The sequence below is a fragment of the Lissotriton vulgaris genome, chromosome 9, assembly GCF_964263255.1.
Source record: "Lissotriton vulgaris chromosome 9, aLisVul1.2, whole genome shotgun sequence".
Lineage (NCBI taxonomy): Eukaryota > Metazoa > Chordata > Amphibia > Caudata > Salamandridae > Lissotriton > Lissotriton vulgaris.
The window spans coordinates 1075202856-1075223566 of record NC_141697.1 but is presented as its reverse complement, the minus strand read 5'-3'; the positions used below and the strand labels follow the sequence as shown (position 1 = coordinate 1075223566).

The following is a 20711-nucleotide window of genomic DNA, read 5'->3' as shown; positions in this document are numbered from 1 at the left end:
GAACGTTATCTATTAACAAGGTTCCGTTTTGATCTGTTTCATCTCTTACTGGCGGTACCAAGTGGGGCCCATCGAGGCCAGGTGTTGCCAGCTTGCGGCTGCGAAGGAAAGTCTCCGCAAGATCTGGCACACTTTACTTATTTGCCCTTATTATACAGTACCTCGGAGGCTATATCTAAAACCTTGCCTCAAAAAACTGAAATTTGCACAGATTAAACCAGCACTTTACTACCTTCAACTTCTGAAATGTGACTGCACCTTATTTGTTTGTATGTTTTCTGAAACTAGCAATTACTTTCAGGAAAAGTATGGAGGGATAACTATGCTGCTGTTGCCGTTAGGTATTTTTAACTTTATCTTGCTGTAACTATTTATATTTTTAAAATGTTTATTCTGCCTGTTACTCCTGTTTTATATTGTTTATGAAAACTCTTATCTCATAAATGAAATGGTCGGTTTGTTTTTAACTGTATGTTTATGAATTGTGCTTTTATGATTGTAAGGTTTACAATCGAATAAAGTTATTTGAACTTGAACTTGAAGTGAAGGGTATTTATTTATTATTTATGAAGGGAAAAGTACTCTTCAGTTGGGAAAGTATGCCTGCTATGAATGGGTGATGGCATAATGGAGTCACCTTCGACTATAGAAGAATAATCGGGAAAGTAAGGGTACTAAGTACCCTGATCTGGGGGTCAGTGACCTAAACAATAAGACTATATTATTGTATAATAAGGAGACAAAACTGAAATGCGTCGCTTACGTGGAAAACATTCTGAGGAATGTCAAGGCTAACCGATATGTCAATTTCTTCATTGTCAGCAGTAACGCACACTGCTGCATCATTGTTTGAGTTGTGCACTAGTTGGAACTGCTTTTTGATTGCCAAGAATGTCATGTACCTGCTACTGTCTCTTTAAGAAATCACTGAAAAGGAATTTACAAAGCAAGGAGAAAGGTGGTGTCACAATCATGCATCCTCTTCAAGAAAGAAAGAAAGAAAGAAAAGAGAGGCAGGACAAGGAGGTTGATCACCGGGTACAGTGCCTACCACACAAAGGTGAGAGACTGTGCGAGTAGGCACTGGCACCTGATAAGAAGTGACCCAATGCTCAGTACAGTGGTAAAACGCAGGCCACAGGTGACATTCAAAAGTGGCAAATCTATGAGGCAAGAGCTGGTCTACAGCAGTCCGGAACTAATAAAAATGGGAGAGTTGGCTCAGGGCAAATACAGGTATTTTATAAATTCCAAAAGGGTAGAGCCTGTACAATTGCCCAAAAAGCCAAATCAGTCATATCCCCATTAATGGCAAACCCATGGAAAATGAGATGCTTTGTGAACTGCCGGAGTGACCATGTAGTTTACATCCTACAGTGCTCCTGCCCAAAGTTATATTCAGGAAGTACCATCCACATGGTCCATGTTCGTATACTCCAGCATATGCGGGCAGTCAAAAACAATGATAAAACTTACCCTGTGGTACGCCACATAAATGAGATACACAAGGGCAGATTAGAAGATCTAACTAATTTTGTAGTTGATCAGGTGGCTAAAATGAGAAGGAGGTAATAGAGAGGGAAAATTGCGACAGTTGGAATCAAAATACATAATGCTGTTCAATACCAGAATCAAGTCAGGATTGAAAACAGACGAGGACTACATGTACTCTTAGGCCACTAATATTATCCAGGTCAGCTGGCTCATTTTAATAACAAGCTCCTTAATCCACAACGAGATTGACTAATGTGTTAGACGTGTTCAGAGAACATTGCACAACAATTGGATGAAATTGTATGATTTTAGCATCTGGAATCAGGATGGTAATATGTTGGAATATTACAGCAATCAAATGGATTTATTTATATATACTTATATTTCAAAGTGCACTTGCACCTTTCATATTGTTCCATGGGGATACATGGTCTAGTAGGTGGCAAATAATGGATTAATTGTTGGAAAACCACTTGCACTATACAATCTTATGTACTGTACTGACTAGAAGTCCAAACTTGCACTTTAAAGTAGACATTAAAAGAAGCACTTGTACTTTACCATAAACTACTTCTGATAGATTGGCCGCAAAGGTAACATTATTTATAGATTTATTATCCATATAGATAGACAATATGAAAATGAAGAGGTCTGTTTACAATGCACTTGCACTTTATGTGACTTGACCCCGCCGGGAAAACCTTTTTGGATGCTTTTAGTGTTGGAAACATTTGAAATAGGTATGATTTTAATATGTATTTTTATGTTTTTACTATTGAAACATTCAATGATATTTTACACTTTGTATGCTCATTTAATTATTTATATGAGGAGTAGGTTGAATGTAGGATTCTAGACCCACTGTAGATAAAATCGTTGGCTTAATTGATAGCTGTAGGATGAATTAGGCACTTGCCAAAATCCCGAGCCAGAATGGGATTCGAGTAGTGTGCCAATTTTGATAATTGACAGTACATTGAATATACAGGAAATGTAAGTCTCTAAATTATGGATATTTATTGAAAGAGTTCTGCAATGAATCATCAGTATATCGAGCCAGAGTGCGCAGCATTTTGTTATCACGAATGGAGATATTGTTGGGAAAGAATATTATCACAGACCGCCTCCACGAGCTGCTGCACCCGCACTATTGAGAGCAATGAACACTGGAGATAGATAGATAGATAGATAGATAGATAGATAGATAGATAGATAGATAGATAGATAGATAGATAGATAGATAGATAGATAGATAGATAGATAGATAGATAGATAGATAGATAGATAGATAGAAATCTTCGGTGAATAAATTTAGTCGAATACCTTGAAGTGTGCAGTCCCTTCATTTGCGCAGCGAAATGGAGTATTGAGCCGGATATATATCAGTAAAAACAAATCTTACATTACACTTCAATACAAAGTGGAGGTTAATCAAAACATGGATGTCAGTCACATCTTCGAAAGGCACATGAAATATAAATACATTTTCTACCACAAAGCCCAGGTGCTACTTAAGCGTCATTGTTCGATGAACAAGGTGCTAATTTTGGTAGTGTGCTCTTGAAAACTTATTTGCATTTAATTTACCACCACACAATAAAGGGCTTGATGCAAAAAGGTGCCTGAGGGGAAGGGCAGTTAGCGTCTGTTAACCTCCAGCAGTATATGGGCAATACAGTAATTTAGCACCCATCTCCGTATCTCATAACAAGCAAACACACACACACACACACACACCCCAGTAATTAGTACCAACTAGCTAGGCATTCTTCTGGATGTGCCAATCTCAGTATTCCACACAAGGTATTAATTGCAACTTCTGGCATGCAGTTCTGCAATTACCGGTTGAAGCAATGCCTGGTTAGGTCTCGCAGAGAGACCTATTGCAGCCAAACCACAAAGCTGACTTTTTACGATGCGGATTTGTAGAAGTGCACGTGCTCGTGACCGCGCTTCTATCCCCCTGCCTTGCTCTTCAAAGGCTCCCCTTACCATTTGCTTCTGCCTCCCCGCCCACTGGTTCACACTTCACGGCCGCCAGGCCGTGACTCGCATTTCTGCTCAGCCCCACTCCCAGCGCTGCCTTGTTTCTTCATTTCGCTGCCGTTTTTTTGCGGCCGCCAATGCTTGTTTTAAGTCTCCCCACCCCGCTCCGAGATCGATTCACGGCACTTCCTACGTGAATTCGATGCGGTGACTTGAATTCACGGTGCGTTGTTTATGCTGCTCAACATTGTCGGCTGTTTCTTTACACGTTTGCTGCGCTTGTTCTATGATTTCACTTCCGGGCGTTTCTTTACACGTTACTGCTTCATCTGATAGGATTTCACTGCCAGACGTTTCTTTACACGTTTGCTGCGCTTTCTCTGCTATGATTTCCCTGCCGGATGTTTCTTTGCAAGTTTGCTGGGCTTGCTCTGCATCCACTGCCGGGCGTTTCGTTTGCTGCTTCCTCGGCTATGATTTCATTGCTGGGTGTTTCTTTACACGTGTGCTGCCTCACTCTATTATTTCCCTGCTGGGTGTTTCCTTACAGTTTTCCTGCGCTTGCTCTGCTATAATTTCACTTCGCATCGCTGTTCTTAAGCGCGCGCTTTAACGCTCCTCCCCCTCCCCCAACACAGAGCGTGTCTCACAGCCGTACCTTTTCACCTTGCCGAGTCCTCTCCCATGTGTTCTCTGGGGTAGGTCTTTATTGTAAGGGGCTCGGGTCGCGTCGCTATGCCCAGCTGTCCCCCACCATCTCCTCTGCTTCCTTTGATGCCCCTGTTTGACTTGCACTTTACATGCAGATTACACAACCGCCGCTGGCCCGGGAGACGCAAGGGCACTTAAAATTGAATTCACCGGGACCAGAGTCCATCGACCACCACCAAGCCGCTCCGGGATTGGCACCAGCTTGGAGGGTTACCCCGGCAACGAGGGGGCTTGTTTTTCAGGATCACAGATACAGGAAGAGCCACGCACCCTGTGAGCAGCTGAAAAAAAGCAAACGTGAAACCAAAACCACCAGCTGGGGCTGTAAAATAACACAACAGCCAGTCATCTACAAGCAGTGCAGAGCTTCCGTCTTCGCGGTGAGTCTCCCCATACTTTGCATGGCAGTGCGTCACAATAGATTACAGTGGGCTCACAGGAACACACTACACAGGCCGAGCAAGCAATATATTTCATATGTTGTACTCTGGGTAAATGTGAATTACTTTTCTGTTTGGGTTGCTTTGCACTTGAGAGTGTTCGTTATGAAACGTCGGTCAATAACGTATTGTTAAGTCCAGATCAGTCTGCTACACAGTCTTTTCACGCAGTTGTTTTTTGCAGTCAAGCTGGATCGATCTGCACAGTTTTGCTGCTGAAGGGTGTGTGCTACATTCTCTACTGTAGCTGGTAGCAGTTAGTATCTGAAGTTTTGATGGGAGACGCAGGAGGGCACTTAGTTATATGCAAACTCCTTTGCCACTTTTCCCCATGTTCCATCTGTTTATTTATGGCTTGTAATTGGTATCAATTCTGTAAACAATATTTACGGTTCCTGCAAAATGTGTAGCGCCTGACTATCCTGTGATTAGTTGCACAGCCCAATCTTGATTCACCAGTGGTTTCCGTAACACAGGGCTGACACTTAAAGTAAAGGCTTGCTTGGTGTTTAATTTAATAACTAATTTGAAAGTGTGTTGTCCATCACATACACTACAAGTGAGGGCACATCATCTTGGCCTTACTCCTTGTATCGAATTAGCGTGTGTACCTGTACGCCATTGGAAGTCATTAGCATTACACATACATGTGTTGCAAAATGTCGCTGGCTCCAAGTTAATAACTGAGTTCTGAAACACCCTCACCCTCACCCTCACCCTCACACCTCCTCACCCTCATACCTCCTCACCCTCACACCCCCTCATCCTCACATCCCATACCCTCACCCCCCCACAGCCCCTCACCCTCCCTAACCCCCTCACACACCCTCTCAACCTCACACACCCTCTCAACCTCACACACCCTCTCACCTTCACACCCTCACACACCCTCACCCTGACCCCCCCACAGCCCTCACCCACACACACCCTCACCGTCTCCCACCCTCTCACCCTCACTTACCCTCTCGCCCTCACCCTCTCACCTACACACCCCCCTCACCTCTCACCTACACACCCCCCTCACGCTCACCCTCACTCCCATCCCCTCACCCACCCTCTCACCCTTACGCACCCTCTCACCCTCACGCACCCTCTCAAACCCACGCATCCTCTCACCCTCACGCACCCTCTCACCCTCACGCACCCTCTCACCCTCACACCCTCACACACCCTCACCCTGACCCCCCCACAGCCCTCACCCACACACACCCTCACCGTCTCCCACCCTCTCACCCTCACTTACCCTCTCGCCCTCACCCTCTCACCTACACACACCCCTCACGCTCACCCTCACTCCCATCCCCTCACCCACCCTCTCACCCTTACGCACCCTCTCACCCTCTCGCACCCTCTCACCCTCACGCACCCTCTCACCCTCACGCACCCTCTCACCCTCACACACCCTCTCACCCTCCCACCCTCACACACCCTCTCACCCTCACACACCCTCTCACCTTCACACCCTCACACAAACATTCACCCTCACACTCCCTCACACAAACCTTCACCCTCACACACACCCTCACCCACCCTCACTTACCCTCTCACCCTCACTTACCCTCTCACCCTCACACCCTCTCACCCTCACACACCCTCTCACCCTCACACACCCTCTCACCCTCACACATCCCCTCACCCTCACACACCCCCTCACCCTCCCATTCCCTCCCTCACACCCCCTCACCCCCTTCACCCTCACATCCCCTCACCATCCCTCACACCATCCCTCACACCCCCACACCCCCTCTCACCCCTCACCCACCCTCTCACCCACACAGACCCTCACACACCCTCACCCTCACTCACTCTCACCCTCACACATCCTCTCACCCCCTCACCCTCACACACCCCCTCACCCACCCCTCACCTCCACATGCCCTCACCCTCACACACCTCCTCACCCTCATACACCCCCTCATCATACACCCCCTCACCACCCGACAGCCCCTCACACACACCCTCACCCACCAAGCCTCACTTACCCTCTCACCCACACACACCCTATCACCCTCACATCCCTTCACCCTCACATCCCCTCACCCACCCTCACATCCCCTCACCCTCCCTCACATCCCCTCACCCTCCCTCACACCCCCTCACCCACACCCTCACCCACCCTCTTACCCTTACCCACCCTCTCACCTTCACACCCTCACACACCCCCTCACCCTCACACTCCCTCACCCTCACACACCCCCTCATCCACCCTCACTTACCCTCTCACCCTCACTCACCCTCTCATTCACCCTCACACACCCTCTCACCCCCTCACCCTCCCATCCCCCCCTCACACCCCCTCACCCTCACATCCCTTCACCATCCCTCACACCCCTTCACCCTCACACCCCTTCACCCTCACACCCCTTCACCCTCACACCCCTTCACCCTCACACCCCTTCACCCCTCACCCACCCTCACCCCCCCTTACAGCCTCACCCTCACTCACATCCTCTCACCCTCACACACCCCTTCACCCACCCCCTCACCCTCACACACCCCTCACCCTCACACACCCCTCACACACCCCCTCACCCTCATACACCCCCTCACCCTCATAATCACACCCCCTCACCCCCCTATCACCCCTCACCCTCACTCACCCCCACTCACCCTCACCCACCCCCTCACCTCCACATCCCCTCACCCTCACCCTCACACCCCCTCACCCTCCCTCACACCCTCCCTCACACCCTCACACACCCCCTCACCCTCACACACCCTCATTCTCACACCCTCATCCTCTCACACACCCTCACCCTCTCACACACCCTCACCCTCTCACACACCCTCACCCTCTCACACACCCTCACCACCTCACACACCCTCACTCTATCGCCCTCACTCTATCTATCTATCGCATCACCACAGCATCACTCAGGGGCACCACAGCATCACTCAGGGGCACCACAGTATCACTCAGGGGCACCACAGCATCACTCAGGGGCACCACAGCATCACTATGCGCTACCACAGCATCACTATGCGCTACCACAGCATCACTCGTCGCCACCACAGCATCAATCTGTGCAACCATTCAACAACAACTGGTTCAAATATGTTCTCTCAATGTTTCAAGCTTTATTACAAATGTCACAAAAAGATGTTAATATTTCACTTCTGTTCTTTGATTTTCGTCACAATAAAATACACTGAAGATAATCTTCACAAAAGTTATTTGCAAAACTTTAAGCTATTGCCATTATAAATTACAATAACTTTTATTTAAGTATTCATTATTACAAATTAAAAGCCATTGTTTGTAATATCAATACATCGAAGTCACATAAATACAACCCATATTGCATTACAAATGCTATAGGTGTCACATTTGCGAAAGTTAAAACTATTGGCATTGTGAATGACAAAGCCAATAATTTCGCTATTTACAAAACCAACACACAAATAAAAAAAAATTCATTTACAATACCAATAGCTCAAAGTTTTCTAATGCGAGACCTATTGCATTGCAAATGCTCGTTTATGATGTTTCCAACATTTAAGGTTTTTTAAAAATATTTTTTATTGTTTTTTCAAAAAATAAGCAACATACAGCAGACTAGAGCCACCTATAACATCTCTTGAAATTAGTACCTCCCTCAGATTTCGGTTCTCCCTTCCAACCCACCCCTCACCACCCCGTTTACAAAATGTACTTATAAGAAGGATAAAGAAGAGATTTCAGTGAGCTTCGATTCATAAGGACAGGCAGAATGCATCATCCCATCTACCTCAAAATTCTTCCACACAAACGTTCATGGACAAATCATAGTTGAGATACAGCTGAGGACTCTTACACCATTTGTCATTTGTCCTCAGGTAATTATTTCTCAAACACCGATTAGCTAGAACTAAACAAAGTCTTCAAGCAGCCCTCCACTTCTGTGTGGAATTACAACTAATACAACATCCAAAATGCAATCAGGTGTTGAATGCTGCGAAAGCATTGCTACTTCTAAGTACTTAGGGAAACAGCACGAATCACAGGAAGGGTAGAACCATGCACGCCAAGCCACGCGTTGCTCAACCTGTTCCCCACTCAGCGAAGACTAAAGTGGCGAATACTGGCGAAGCGAGAACTGACCAGCAGGTGGAAGGCTCCAGCGGGCCCTAGGGTCATCAGGTGGAAGTGCGAATTAGCAAAATGGGCAGGCTGTGACCACAGAATATTGCTCAGAAATGCAGAACGAGGAATAGGGAGGCTGGAGAGGGCACAGGTGTGGGGAACACTACTCGATGACATAAGGAATGAGGGACAGAAGTCTGCGTGCCTAGCACACCTCAGGGACCGTCCCGACCTGTAAGTCCGGCCCAAGTAGACCCCGAAGGGGACAGCATGAGTAGTATGGAGCGCAATGACATACCAAACCAGTAGCCGCGGAAAGGTGTGCACGGCCCAACACACCTGGCCACAGTAGAGGAAGACCCAGATCACGCACACACATCAGAGAGCCATAGGTCTTTTAGTTGACAGCAGCGCAGGGGTATGTGGGGGGGGGGGGCAGTTCTTAAACGGAAGTCGGGAGGACAACACTGTTAGGAATGAGATCGTAGAAATGACCAACGATAAACAGTGAATGATACAAGCAACCTGAACTACTGTAACCTAAGTAGCGAAACACGCTGCGGAACTACCATGACTTGTACAACTGATGATTAAATGTATGTATACTGTTGTGTGGTAAGAAATTAAAATACTAATATCTCTTTTTTTTTAAATACTTCTAAGTACTTAGAATGAATAACCTTGTAACATCTGCATGAAGCTTACTGTTAAATGTTCTTAAAACATTCAATGGTGCCAATTATCTTAAAAGCAATACACTAAGAATTAATTTACCATTACAAACCACTGTAACAATGGCAGGCTCTACAACATTTTCAAATGTACCGTCAATAAGTAGACTTAAAGATTATTCTTGAGACCAAACATTAAGAAGTAGTCAATATGTCGTTTTACTTCGGCAGTGCAGAGTGCGGGAACAGCCTTACAGACAATCACAAACATATGGTAAACTAACAGTGCTTCATTTAATATGTACATTACCCTCAAGAGCACAAAACACTCAATTGCAACTCTAGTAAAGACATTGAATCCTCTTTGCCAATTCTTACTAAACACAAGGGATACCCAAGGGTCATTCATCATTCTGTTCAGTAAATATTTTTCACTTATTCTTATCTGGCTAATAAGTGTAGACAGTTACCTTTGCCTTTTTCACCCTCATTGAACTGAACCAAATATCTCAATTTTGTCAATTATATTTTTGGCACTCACACTTACATTTTGGCTCCCCCATTAACTTCCTGGCCCCACATCTTGAAATGTCTATTATTGGTACTGTACATTGTGTAGTTCTATGTTTCTGTTATTTTCTTAAGGGCCCTCAATCGCTCCAAATAGGCGAATCTATTCAGCTTGTTTGTGCCTGGTGGGATTCACCCACTATCGCATGAGGGGGAACAGCTCCTGCGTTCACATACCATCACAATATTAATGAGCAAGTCAGGGGCCACTGTGAATGATTCCATACTGAAGAGGGTCTGCCATTTGATGTTCACGGACCAAAACGTTGCTATTACAGGTTGGAACTTTACTGTTAGATAAACTCACACATCCAGAACTCGAAATAACTTGAACTTGCGTAAGAACGGATTACTTCTCTTACACAGAGTAGACTTTTAATTTAATCTTTCACATCACTGACCATTATTTATCCATTCTAAAAATAGTGTACATGGCTAAATTGGATTCAAATACATACTCTAATTAACTGTCAATGGTCTCCAGGCCCAGTCATCTTTTATGATTTTGAATGAAGAATAACGTCTAATGTATTTCTTACTGTGGCTGTATGGGTAATCTTCTGAACTGGGTAGATAAACCATGTACAGAAACACTTCCCTTGGAAATCCCCTGTTTTGTGTGCATTGTACCACTATTCCCCAAAGGGTATAAGGTTGCTCTGTAATTTGTTTGGTGATAATGCTTTCTGCATAGCCCTTCATCACATATGGCTATGCAAATCATACTGTTAAAAAGATTAGCACACAACTTCTATCAAAGGTATAGTAACCAACCACAGTGGGAAACTTGAGGCTCAAGCCCGACGGTTAAGATCAGTGGGCCAACTTTACTCACAAAAAAAGTATAGGTCAGATAAAAGGTGCAACAAATCTTAAAAATCAGTATTTAGAAGATCTTGCTGTATTAACTGCAAAATGCAGACTTAGTAGAACCCATGCTTTATAAATAAAATATAAAATTAACTAAAAAGTGGTGGGGAAACAGGACCCATGTTGGGGCGTAACAAAGCAAGAAGAGGTCAGACAAATACGTTAGGTGCTTCAAAAGCAAATGTTTTTCGCCCCCACATTTACCCTCCTTGCCACCTCCCCTCCCCCGCCACTCCAACCTGAAAAAAATACACTTCGACCAGATCTTTTAGTTCATCATTCCTATTGCTGTACTTCATAATTACACAACGGCAATGAATGGCCTTTTGGTTATTTCAAATCAGACAGCAAACTCAATATAGGCCAGGGAGAAAAAACTCTCTCTCACCACTGCATTAGAGATTTATTCAAGAGCTCAGCTTACAAATGGAGATTATTTAGTGGCAGCAAAATATCTCTGATTAAAGGCCTTTTAGAAAGAAAGAGTTTGCCATTGTTGCTTACTAAGAAGCAAAGAAAACAAAACCAATGTAGATGAACTACAGTCCACAAATTATTAATTACAATGCTACATCCCCACTCCCTCGAACTCTCGGAATTTAAATCTAATAGAAAGTTGCTTTTATAAAATCTACTGGATGACGATAATGGAAGACACAGTGAGTTAATTATCAGTGTCAGAGGACACAATGCAGGCTTGATGAAGTAAGGCTATCTAGGTCAGAGGAGATGATACAGGCTTCCCCGAGCACCCACTATATTGACGTCCTAAACAACCCAGAATGTTTTTAGGTCTCGGCGTCAACGCGCGGAAGCGCGTCTCCGCCGAGATCTTTTGTCAGCGACTATCATTCCCAGGAGACAGTCCTGGCCACGCGCATCCTTCCAGGCGATTTGTAACTGGAACACGCGCTGTGGCCAGGCGCTGTCTACTGGGAAGCGCAAGCACCACACACGCATGCGCATACACACACACACGCGCCCATGCACGCACGCACATACATACAGAGACACCACCCCTGACTCATACACACACGCGCGCACACACACAAGTGCACCGAGGCCCCCCCTCCCCCTGCACCGAGGCCCCCCCCTCCCCCGCCGTCACCGTCGCACACATACATACACACACACACACACACACGAGCATACACACACGTGCACCTACCTTACCTCAGCACGCGGCGCCCAACCTCCTGCTGGCGCAGCCCCGGGGCTCTACACCGCTCACAGGAGCCCCGGGCCGCGAGACGCTACGACTCCGCCTGCCTCCTCTTCCGGTGTGAACGTGGCCCCGCCCCCGTCACAGGCGACCGTGCCTGACTTCCGGGGCGGCCGCGCAAGAAAACTGCAAACAGGTTGGGCTTAAGCAGGGCTTTCACTTATCTGCCCCCACACCAAAAAAAAATTTTAAAATTGCAGCCACAATAATTTATTTTAGACATTTACTAACTATATTAATTCATGGAAAACGTATGGCCTATTGGGAATTTCTCTTTAAAAACTTATCGGGATTTTTTTTCTTTAAAACCCTTGAGCATTTTGCGTCACATTAAAATGCGTTAAGGTATTTCTCCAGCACATTTAATGCTTTTGTCCATGTGAAACAAGGGCTTCTGTGTTTTCCCACGTTCTGCACCACGTGTGCCAGTTAGTTTAGGGGTGAATTTAAAATGGCGTTGAGCGTGGGAAAGGCATGGCGAATATTCACATAGCCGTGACCCTTTGTGGCGTGTCCAACACAAGCCCAGGAGAGCGGGATGCAGGCTGCATTTTAACGCTGTCCACTTAAGGCACATACAACCAACCTGTTGTGCGAGTGGCCTTTTATGTTTAAAGTTTGGACTAGATCCGCCCCCGGGCCTGCTGTGCTCGACACCCCACCCATAGTGCCTCAGGACCTCTGCACACTTCAATTTATACTTATTTTAGCGTTTTGCAATCATGCTGAAGTCGAACTCATAGCTACAATGGAAGCATTTGGCCCGACGAAAAAGTACGTCTGCTCTGTGCAGTTTGTATGCAACACGCGCAGTTAATTGAGGGGGTGGGTGGGGGGCGAGGGGAACGGTGGATAAGTGGTGAGTGCAGAGTGGTGAGTGCAGAGTGGTGAGTGCAGAGTGGTGAGTGCAGAGTGGTGAGTGCAGAGTGGTGAGTGCAGAGTGGTGAGTGCAGAGTGGTGAGTGCAGAGTGGTGAGTGCAGAGTGGTGAGTGCAGAGTGGTGAGGGCAGAGTGGTGAGTGCAGAGTGGTGAGTGCAGAGTGGTGAGTGCAGAGTGGTGAGTGCAGAGTGGTGAGGGCAGAGTGGTGAGGGCAGAGTGGTGAGGGCAGAGTGGTGAGGGTGCAGAGTAGTGAGTGTGCAGAGCCAGTGTGCAGAGCATTGTGTGCTGTTGAGTGCAGAGTGCTGTGTATTGGCAATGTTAATGACAATGCCCATTTATTTTTGATTTAAAGAAAAAAAATGTCATGAGCAATGCCAATAGCTCTACCTTTAATGATGCCGAGACCATTGCATTGCAAATGCTTGTTTTAATAGCACTGACACTAGAGGGTTTGAGTTGATGGAGTACCTGGTTGCGCACAACTTAAACAATATATTGGATGTAGTAGGTAGAAATGACTTTTCTATCCTCACCTTTACTGGTAGACGCTGCTGCATTTAGATAGATTATATTTTTATATCATCTAGTTTGGAGGGAGTCATTGCTGCATGGGAAAGTTGTCTCATCACACTATGGCGACCACAACTCTATTGAGGTAGTATTTGAACTATACCCAAGCCTATTTACAGGATTTATTGCACAGCTAGAAATCTCCAACTGACCATTGACAATTTAAGATTGGTAAGAAGAGTCGAAGAACCTGCCCAACTTTTTAACAAAGTGAGTAGGGAGAACCCAAAACTGATCTAGACTTGTTTAATAGAGGTTGATATCGAACACCAAGTAACTGGTGCCTTTAGCCAGCTTTGTCTTAATATAAGGAGGATGTTACTGTGTGCAACCGATAATAAGCCCAGGTGGTTTGACAAAGAATGTTCTAAGGTTAACCGACAGTTACATAGGGCTCTTATGGCAAAACCTAGGGATCCACAGGAAGTTACATCTCTATGTCAGGAATATAAAGTAGTCACCATTAGGAGAAAGAGGGAAGTTCTAACCAAACAGTGGGACTCACTGGTGCCGGTGGATAATGCAAAGAACAGCAGACTTTTTTTGGTCTGCTGTATCGGATATGAGACGCATGTAGGCACTGATCCCAATTACTTGTCACGTCACTGGTGGAACATGGGAGGAGACTATTACAAGTATTTATGTATCCAATCCAGAGGAGGCGGAAATCCTTTAGGTCCCAAAGGGGTATAGGAGTCCAGGTTCTGTTGAGCAAAGTTAAGGATGCAATAGAACAGAGTACGGGTGGCAAAGCCTCTGGTCCAATAGAGTTCTAATTGACCTTATTAAGCATAACCCTGCTTTCTGGGCACAGTTCTTAATGACCATTTTAACAATCTTGTACACTCTCCATTGCCGAGCTCATGGTCAGCCTCTATTATAGAGGCCATCTTCAAAAAGGGTGACGGCATGCAGCCAGTTTGTTACACGCCCATTTTCCTAATAGCCTCAACATTAGACATATTAGGAAGGCATCTGGACAACATGATTAAGGATTGGTCAGAGGAGAAGCACATTACCCTTGCCAATATGGATTCTGAAGTTGGGTCAGGACCATCGAACAGTGTTTAAATTTGACCTTAATTATAAGGAAGTATACTGTAGCCAGACAATGCTCTATATATATTTGGCTTTTATTGATTTGACCACAGCATTTGATTCTGAAAATGATTCAAAGCTGTGGTCAAACCTTCTTTTATGTGGGATGGATGAAGCACTGGTGCACTTTTTAGCGTACTTGCACAGGGATATGAAGGCATGAGTCAGACTCATGTATAAACAAGGAAGAGAGTAAGGGACTTTTTCACATATGTGAAAGGGATACACTCCAAGTCTCCTGGACTAAAGTATAAATATAACAAAAATGGAGTATCACCATAGGAATCTGAGGAAGATTATGAATGGGATGTGTTTAGAACCAAAGGAGTATTACCCTTTGTTAAAAAAACTCTCACTCACCAACCTGGTTGGTGGCATGCTTCATCATTGGGGTCCACCCTGATGACCGAGTGTTACCAGGGTGTGCTGCGACATCTGAACTTCAGTGGAGCTGTTTTTTTTTTTGAGTGATTGGTGCAAAAAAAGCAGCGATGTTAAAAATTGTCCTGGTATAACTTTATTGAAAAAACTTTATTCGCAAGCAACTGGACAATATTAAAAATAGTGAAAAGATACTGGTGGGTGATTATGACCGCAAGTATCTATGTGAATGGTCTACATGTTTCAACCTATACGAGGTCAATCCCAGGTTTTCATTAGGACCAGAAAAAGGAAAATGGTCTAGCAAAGCCGGGGGGAACAAGTACTCAAAAAATCACTCCATCACTCCATTCCTTTTTCAAGGTACAAGAGAAGAGGGGCTCTAGCGAAGAGAAAATTAGAGAACCTCAAAAAACACCTGATATACAAAAGGGCAAGATGCAAGAAACTGAACAAGAATGATTAATACAAATACAGGAGGGAAAGGAAAAAAGCTTAATGTCTTAACTTGGAATGTAAATGGGCTGCGAATAAGAAAATGTAGATCAAAAATACTGGAATATTTAAAAAACAGTGACTGCGAGAGAATATTCCAAGAATCTCACTTAACTAAGGAAGAATGGGAACCTTAGTGGAAAAATCAAAGCTGGATAGAGCACTGCATCTGCACAAATCAAAACTGAACGTTAAAGGAGTGGCGATCATATTTAAGAAATCCCTCAAAGCAGTGATTGAGAGATCAGAAGTAGATAAGAAGGGAAGCTGGGTAAGCGTGAAAGCAAAAATCTATAACATATACACAGTGGTGGGCTATTATGGGCCAAATGTGGACTTACAGAAAGTGTGCAAATAAAAAGAGGAACCAGACAGGGTTGTCCCCTGTCCCCCTTATTATTTAATTTTTATATAGAACCCTTAGCATGTCTTTTAAGAAGTGATGAAGAGATTATACATTTCACTTATCAAGGATGGGAGAAGAAAGTCGCATTGTTGGCGGATGACAATGATATTTACAGGAAACTTAACCACTTCACTTCCAAAAATAGAAAATATCATAAATAAATATGGGGCAGTCTCAGGCTACCAGGCAAATCAATTAAAATCTGAAATAATGGAGTGGACTGACGTGTCTGGGAACCCTTTAGTGAAGAACAAAATAAAGTATCTGGGAATTGAGTACATCCAAAGTATTGAAGGAATAGCCAGTTTAAATTTCAAGAGAGTACATAAGGAAATAAGCATACTCCTTAAGGCTTGGTCTGGCTTACATCTTTCTTAGGGAAGTCCAACCTAATAAAAAAGACAGTATTGCCGAAATGCACTATCTGATTAACCCCTTCGCTGCTGATGACGAGCTCAGCTCGTCGTCAGCCACGGGTGGCGTGTGCTGATGACGAGCTGAGCTCGTCATGTAACGCGGAAAACGGAAAACAGCCGCACAGCGAAAAAATCACCGCAGCAGCGATGCGGTTAACTCGCTCCCATTAGAGTTTAACAAGGTAGAGATGAAAAAGCTGCAAGGGGAGATATCTGGCTTTATATGGGCTTCAAAAGGAGTAAGGATTAGCTGGAAAAAATTGAGAAGTAGTAAGATACAAGGCGGCATAGCCAGCCCAGACATATTGGAGTATTATAAAGCTTTCCAGTTCAAAAATATAAGGATTTTTCTAGGCATAAGTGAAAATTGGCCTACGCACTGGAAAGTATTAATCGGACCTGGAAAGGATCACTACCTATACAAATTTGGACACCCCAAATTTGTCAAAAAAAATCAAACTAAAGATGATTAGATCAGCAGCAAGAACCTGGTACGATATAAGAACTACCCTGGTAATACCTTATTATAGTAAATCCTCCCCAATCTGGGAATCCCCAGGCACACCGGAATGTCTAAAAGACAGCTTAATAAACCCTCTAAAGGAAGCCAATAAAAACTACTGGGGTCAATTGATAAAAGACAATAAGATCACAGAATGGGAGATCCTAGATAGAGAAACCCAGGGGACGCTATCCAGATTTAAATACTATCAATTAAACGGATGACTTAAAGGAGTAAAAGAGGATCTACAAGGGGATGAAATCATCGAACAAAAGCTCTTGAACACAGAGCCATTCAAAAAAGAGAAATCATATTGGTATTGGGCTTTGATAAGATCAGGTGAGGAGGAATACAAAGTACCTCAAGATATCTGGGGAAAATCAATGCCAGACCTCGACATTGCAAACCTTTGAGAAACCTCGAACATCATTGCTAGCAGGGTGGTAAAATCTGCTCCAATGAAAAAAAAACACTTGTTCACAATACATAGAGCTTATTGGACCCCAAAAACTGTCAAAATTTCAAAACAGTACAGCAAAGAAATGTCCCAAATGTGGAACAGAGAATGCGGACGACCTACTCATTTTCGGAGAGAGCGTGATGCTGGAGGATTACTGGGACCAGATCGGTAAGACTCTTTCCGAGGTATTAGAACAACAAATAGAGGTAAGCATTGATTTAATTATCTTTGGGGCTACAAATAACTCGCAAAGTATCACACTGTCCAAGGGCCAAGAAAGTATCCTCTTTTTACTAATCCTCTTAGCCAGGAGGGAAATTTGCATAAATTGGATAAAACAAACATCACCAAGCTACTCCGAATGGTTAAACTCACTTTTAAGGGTATACAAACTGGACAAACAGGGGAGGCAGAGTAAGAAAAACAGGTTCTGGAATATTTGGGAAAAATACAATTTGGTAACTGATTAAGGCAAAGGTAACATCGATTTCAAGCTGAGCTTTGAACTGAGTAGTCAAAATGACTAGCTCCTCTCCCGCCGATAATCATGTGCCTAGATATGGACAAAAGGGGGCCCCTGAGTACAAGGTAAACCGTACCCCGAGAGAGAAAAAAAAGCAGTGCAGAAGAGTGGGTCAAAACTAGGAAACGGGGCATCTGACTCCTCCATACTCTAAATCTTTTTTTGCTTGATGAGGACTAAAAAAAAAATGTTTAAATAAAAAAAAATCATTACCAGCTGTAAACCAGCAGTTGTGCACCCCACATCAGCCAAGTAAAAAAGTTAGGGGTTGTCTACACAGTGCTTAGTATACCTTAAGGCTGCAGGAGAGGAGAGGCGAAAAACTGACTAGTGAACATCATCCGGGTTGTTCTGCTTAAACTACCAATTCGAACAAGACAAAGATCATAATGATGACATAATAACTGGAGGAATTTGGCAACTGTGATTGGCTTTCCAAGTCTTGCAAAAATTAATTTGGTTAACATTTCAGAAGGCAGGCAAAAGAAAAACACACAGGTACTCCCAAAATATTTACCCTAAGTTGCAACAACTTGAAACGATAGCATGCTTTGAAAAGGCTAAGTAATTTAGTGAAAAAATGTGTCAGCTGGATTGTATAATGATTTTTCTACTGTAAAAACCCTATGTATATTAAGAATAAAAAAACTGGACTCTTTTGGGGAAGTGTAGAGTTGTGTCTGGTGGGTGAAGTGAGTTTGATAAGATTTTAGATGCCCTTACCACTTGCTTTTAATGAGATTGTAATCAGTTATTGAGTACAACAGACATTTGCACACAGTGCATTAAAAAGGAGCATATACAGAACTGCAAACACATTCAAATTATAGTGAGAAGAAAGGGAAAGGAATTTTACAAAATGTACCCTGAACTTCACATTAGTGCATACTGATCACCTAACGTCGAACAGTAAAAACACAATAGTTAAAACCTTCAATTTAGGGAATACCCGAGTAGGGAAAATTATAAATTGGCAACAGACCAGAAACTGTGGCGAGAATAAACTCAGTATCACACACAAGGCAAAATGAAGCAAAATATGTCCTACAGCACTGAGCTTACACCACAGAACGCCTTAGCCTTCCTCTGAACCTGGGCTATGACTTCCATGGCTGCCCTTCTTAGCACACTGTTGATAATCTATCAATCATGTTCATTCCCATGCCGTTACTGGCGACAGTCGCCAGAGCATGAAATTAAAATATGAAAGTAGGTAGAACGCCTCACTGGTGAAGGAACGGACAGTGGGGGAAATTGATATTTAGAGGAGACAAATACAAGACACAAACATAAAGAGCGTCTCAGGGAAACGTCAGAGAGAAATTACGTTAACACTAAAAACACAGATGAACCGCCAAGGATGGGAGGAGGTGGGGGCACTAAACAGATAAAACGAGACAAGAGGAAATACAGAGACAGGATTTCATACATGTGTTTGAGAACTGTGGAGCAAGGAAAATAGCAAATGTGGAGAAGAACACAAAAAGAGCGAAAGATCAAGACAACATAAATAGGAAGGGAAAAATGGAAAAACAGAAGAAAACACGAATACAGATTAGAATGTACTGACAGATAGATATAAAGATGTTCGGGAAACGTAATGGAGCCAGATAAGAAAAAAAGTAAAGACACGTCCACCACATAAATACCCAGAGTCGAGCATCAGAAATGTAAATAAAAACAGAGTGATATGTGTGGGGCAAAGGTGGAGAAAACGAAGGAAGGGAATAAGCAGATACGGAGGAGGCCTGGGAGTTTCCAGGACCTTGTCCACTGGCGTCCCCCGCTCCCAAGGCAACCTACACTCCCTCCTAGGAAGGCTCCGGCCCGCTGACCGGGACAACGCACCGCTCTCCCAGCCCCGACTAACCCGCCTCGGAGCTCGGTCTAGCTCCCTCCGGCAACCCCCAGCGCACCGACCCGCCGATCCCTTACCGTGTGGGAATGCAGGCTCTGGCTGGCCTCGATCACCGCTGTCAGCGGCACCGTGTCGTCCAGCAGCACCTTCCCGGCCGGAGGCTTGTCCATGAAGGCCATGCCGCGCGCGGCTGCGGGCTGTACGGGGGACGGGCAGCGGCAAGGGAAGCGCTCGGGCCGGCAGCATTCGGCGCTCTGTGGGGCTCGGCGCTGGAGACGGAGGCGGGCCTGCTGTCAACAGGACAGCCCCGGCGCCCGCTGGGTCCTAAAGCCCTGCGCAAGCACCACTTGGCATGCGGTCGGGTGAAGGAACCTCCTTCCCTCCGCCACCTCCGCCGGCGGTCGGATTCCCCCATTCCGCCCTCTGTTAATCAGAGCCAGCCCCCTCCCTGCCTCCTGCCATCCTCTTCTACGCCCCTAACAACCACTTCTCCTCCTACTGCCAACCCAGTCTACTCCTCTGGCTCTTCCTCCTGTAACCAAGTTATCTGTCGCTCGCTAATTTACAACTCCACCTACCGCCCTTTTCTCCTCCCCCTACCTATTAGCCGCTCCTTCTCCACCAGAATCTGATAGCATCCCTTATCCTTGTAGCCGATAGCCTGCCACTAACCTCTTACTCATTGTGATATCAGCCTACTTCTTACCGTGACCAGCAGCACTCATGCCATAGTGTGGCTGGCACCAATAACAGTATCACAAAGAAATGTACACAACCCGCAAATACAACAAAAAGAGTAAAATGAAAAGTACACTAGGGCCTCAATTGGAGATACGGTTGCCACCTTTTTTGCTGGATTCCAAAGAAAAACACCGGCCAGACTCGTAAACAAGCATTTGCAATGCACTCGGTCTTGCATTATAAAAGTTTGAGCTGTTGGCATTGCCATTAATAATGCAACACTAGCAGCTCAAAGATTCAGTAATGTGAGACCTATTGCATTGCAATTTAATTTTTTTTAAATATAGCACGAACTGTGGTTGGTTGTGTGTGTGTGGTTGTGTGAGTTGTGTGTGTGGTTGTGTGTGTGGTTGTAT

The 20711-nt window shown here is 44.8% G+C and overlaps 1 protein-coding gene across 4 annotated transcripts in view; it reads right to left on the bottom strand.

The window, feature by feature from the left end:
• Window positions 1-20063, bottom strand: part of PXK (PX domain containing serine/threonine kinase like) — a 363685-nt gene extending 343622 nt beyond the window's left edge. For all 4 annotated transcript variants that reach the window (XM_086939058.1, XM_086939056.1, XM_086939057.1 and 1 more), the window contains exon 1: window positions 19692-20063. In XM_086939058.1, the coding sequence (XP_086795184.1) occupies window positions 19692-19793 (102 nt within the window). In that variant the 5' untranslated portion in view covers window positions 19794-20063. The remainder of the gene's footprint in view (window positions 1-19691) is intronic.
• Window positions 20064-20711: the final 648 nt, after the last annotated feature.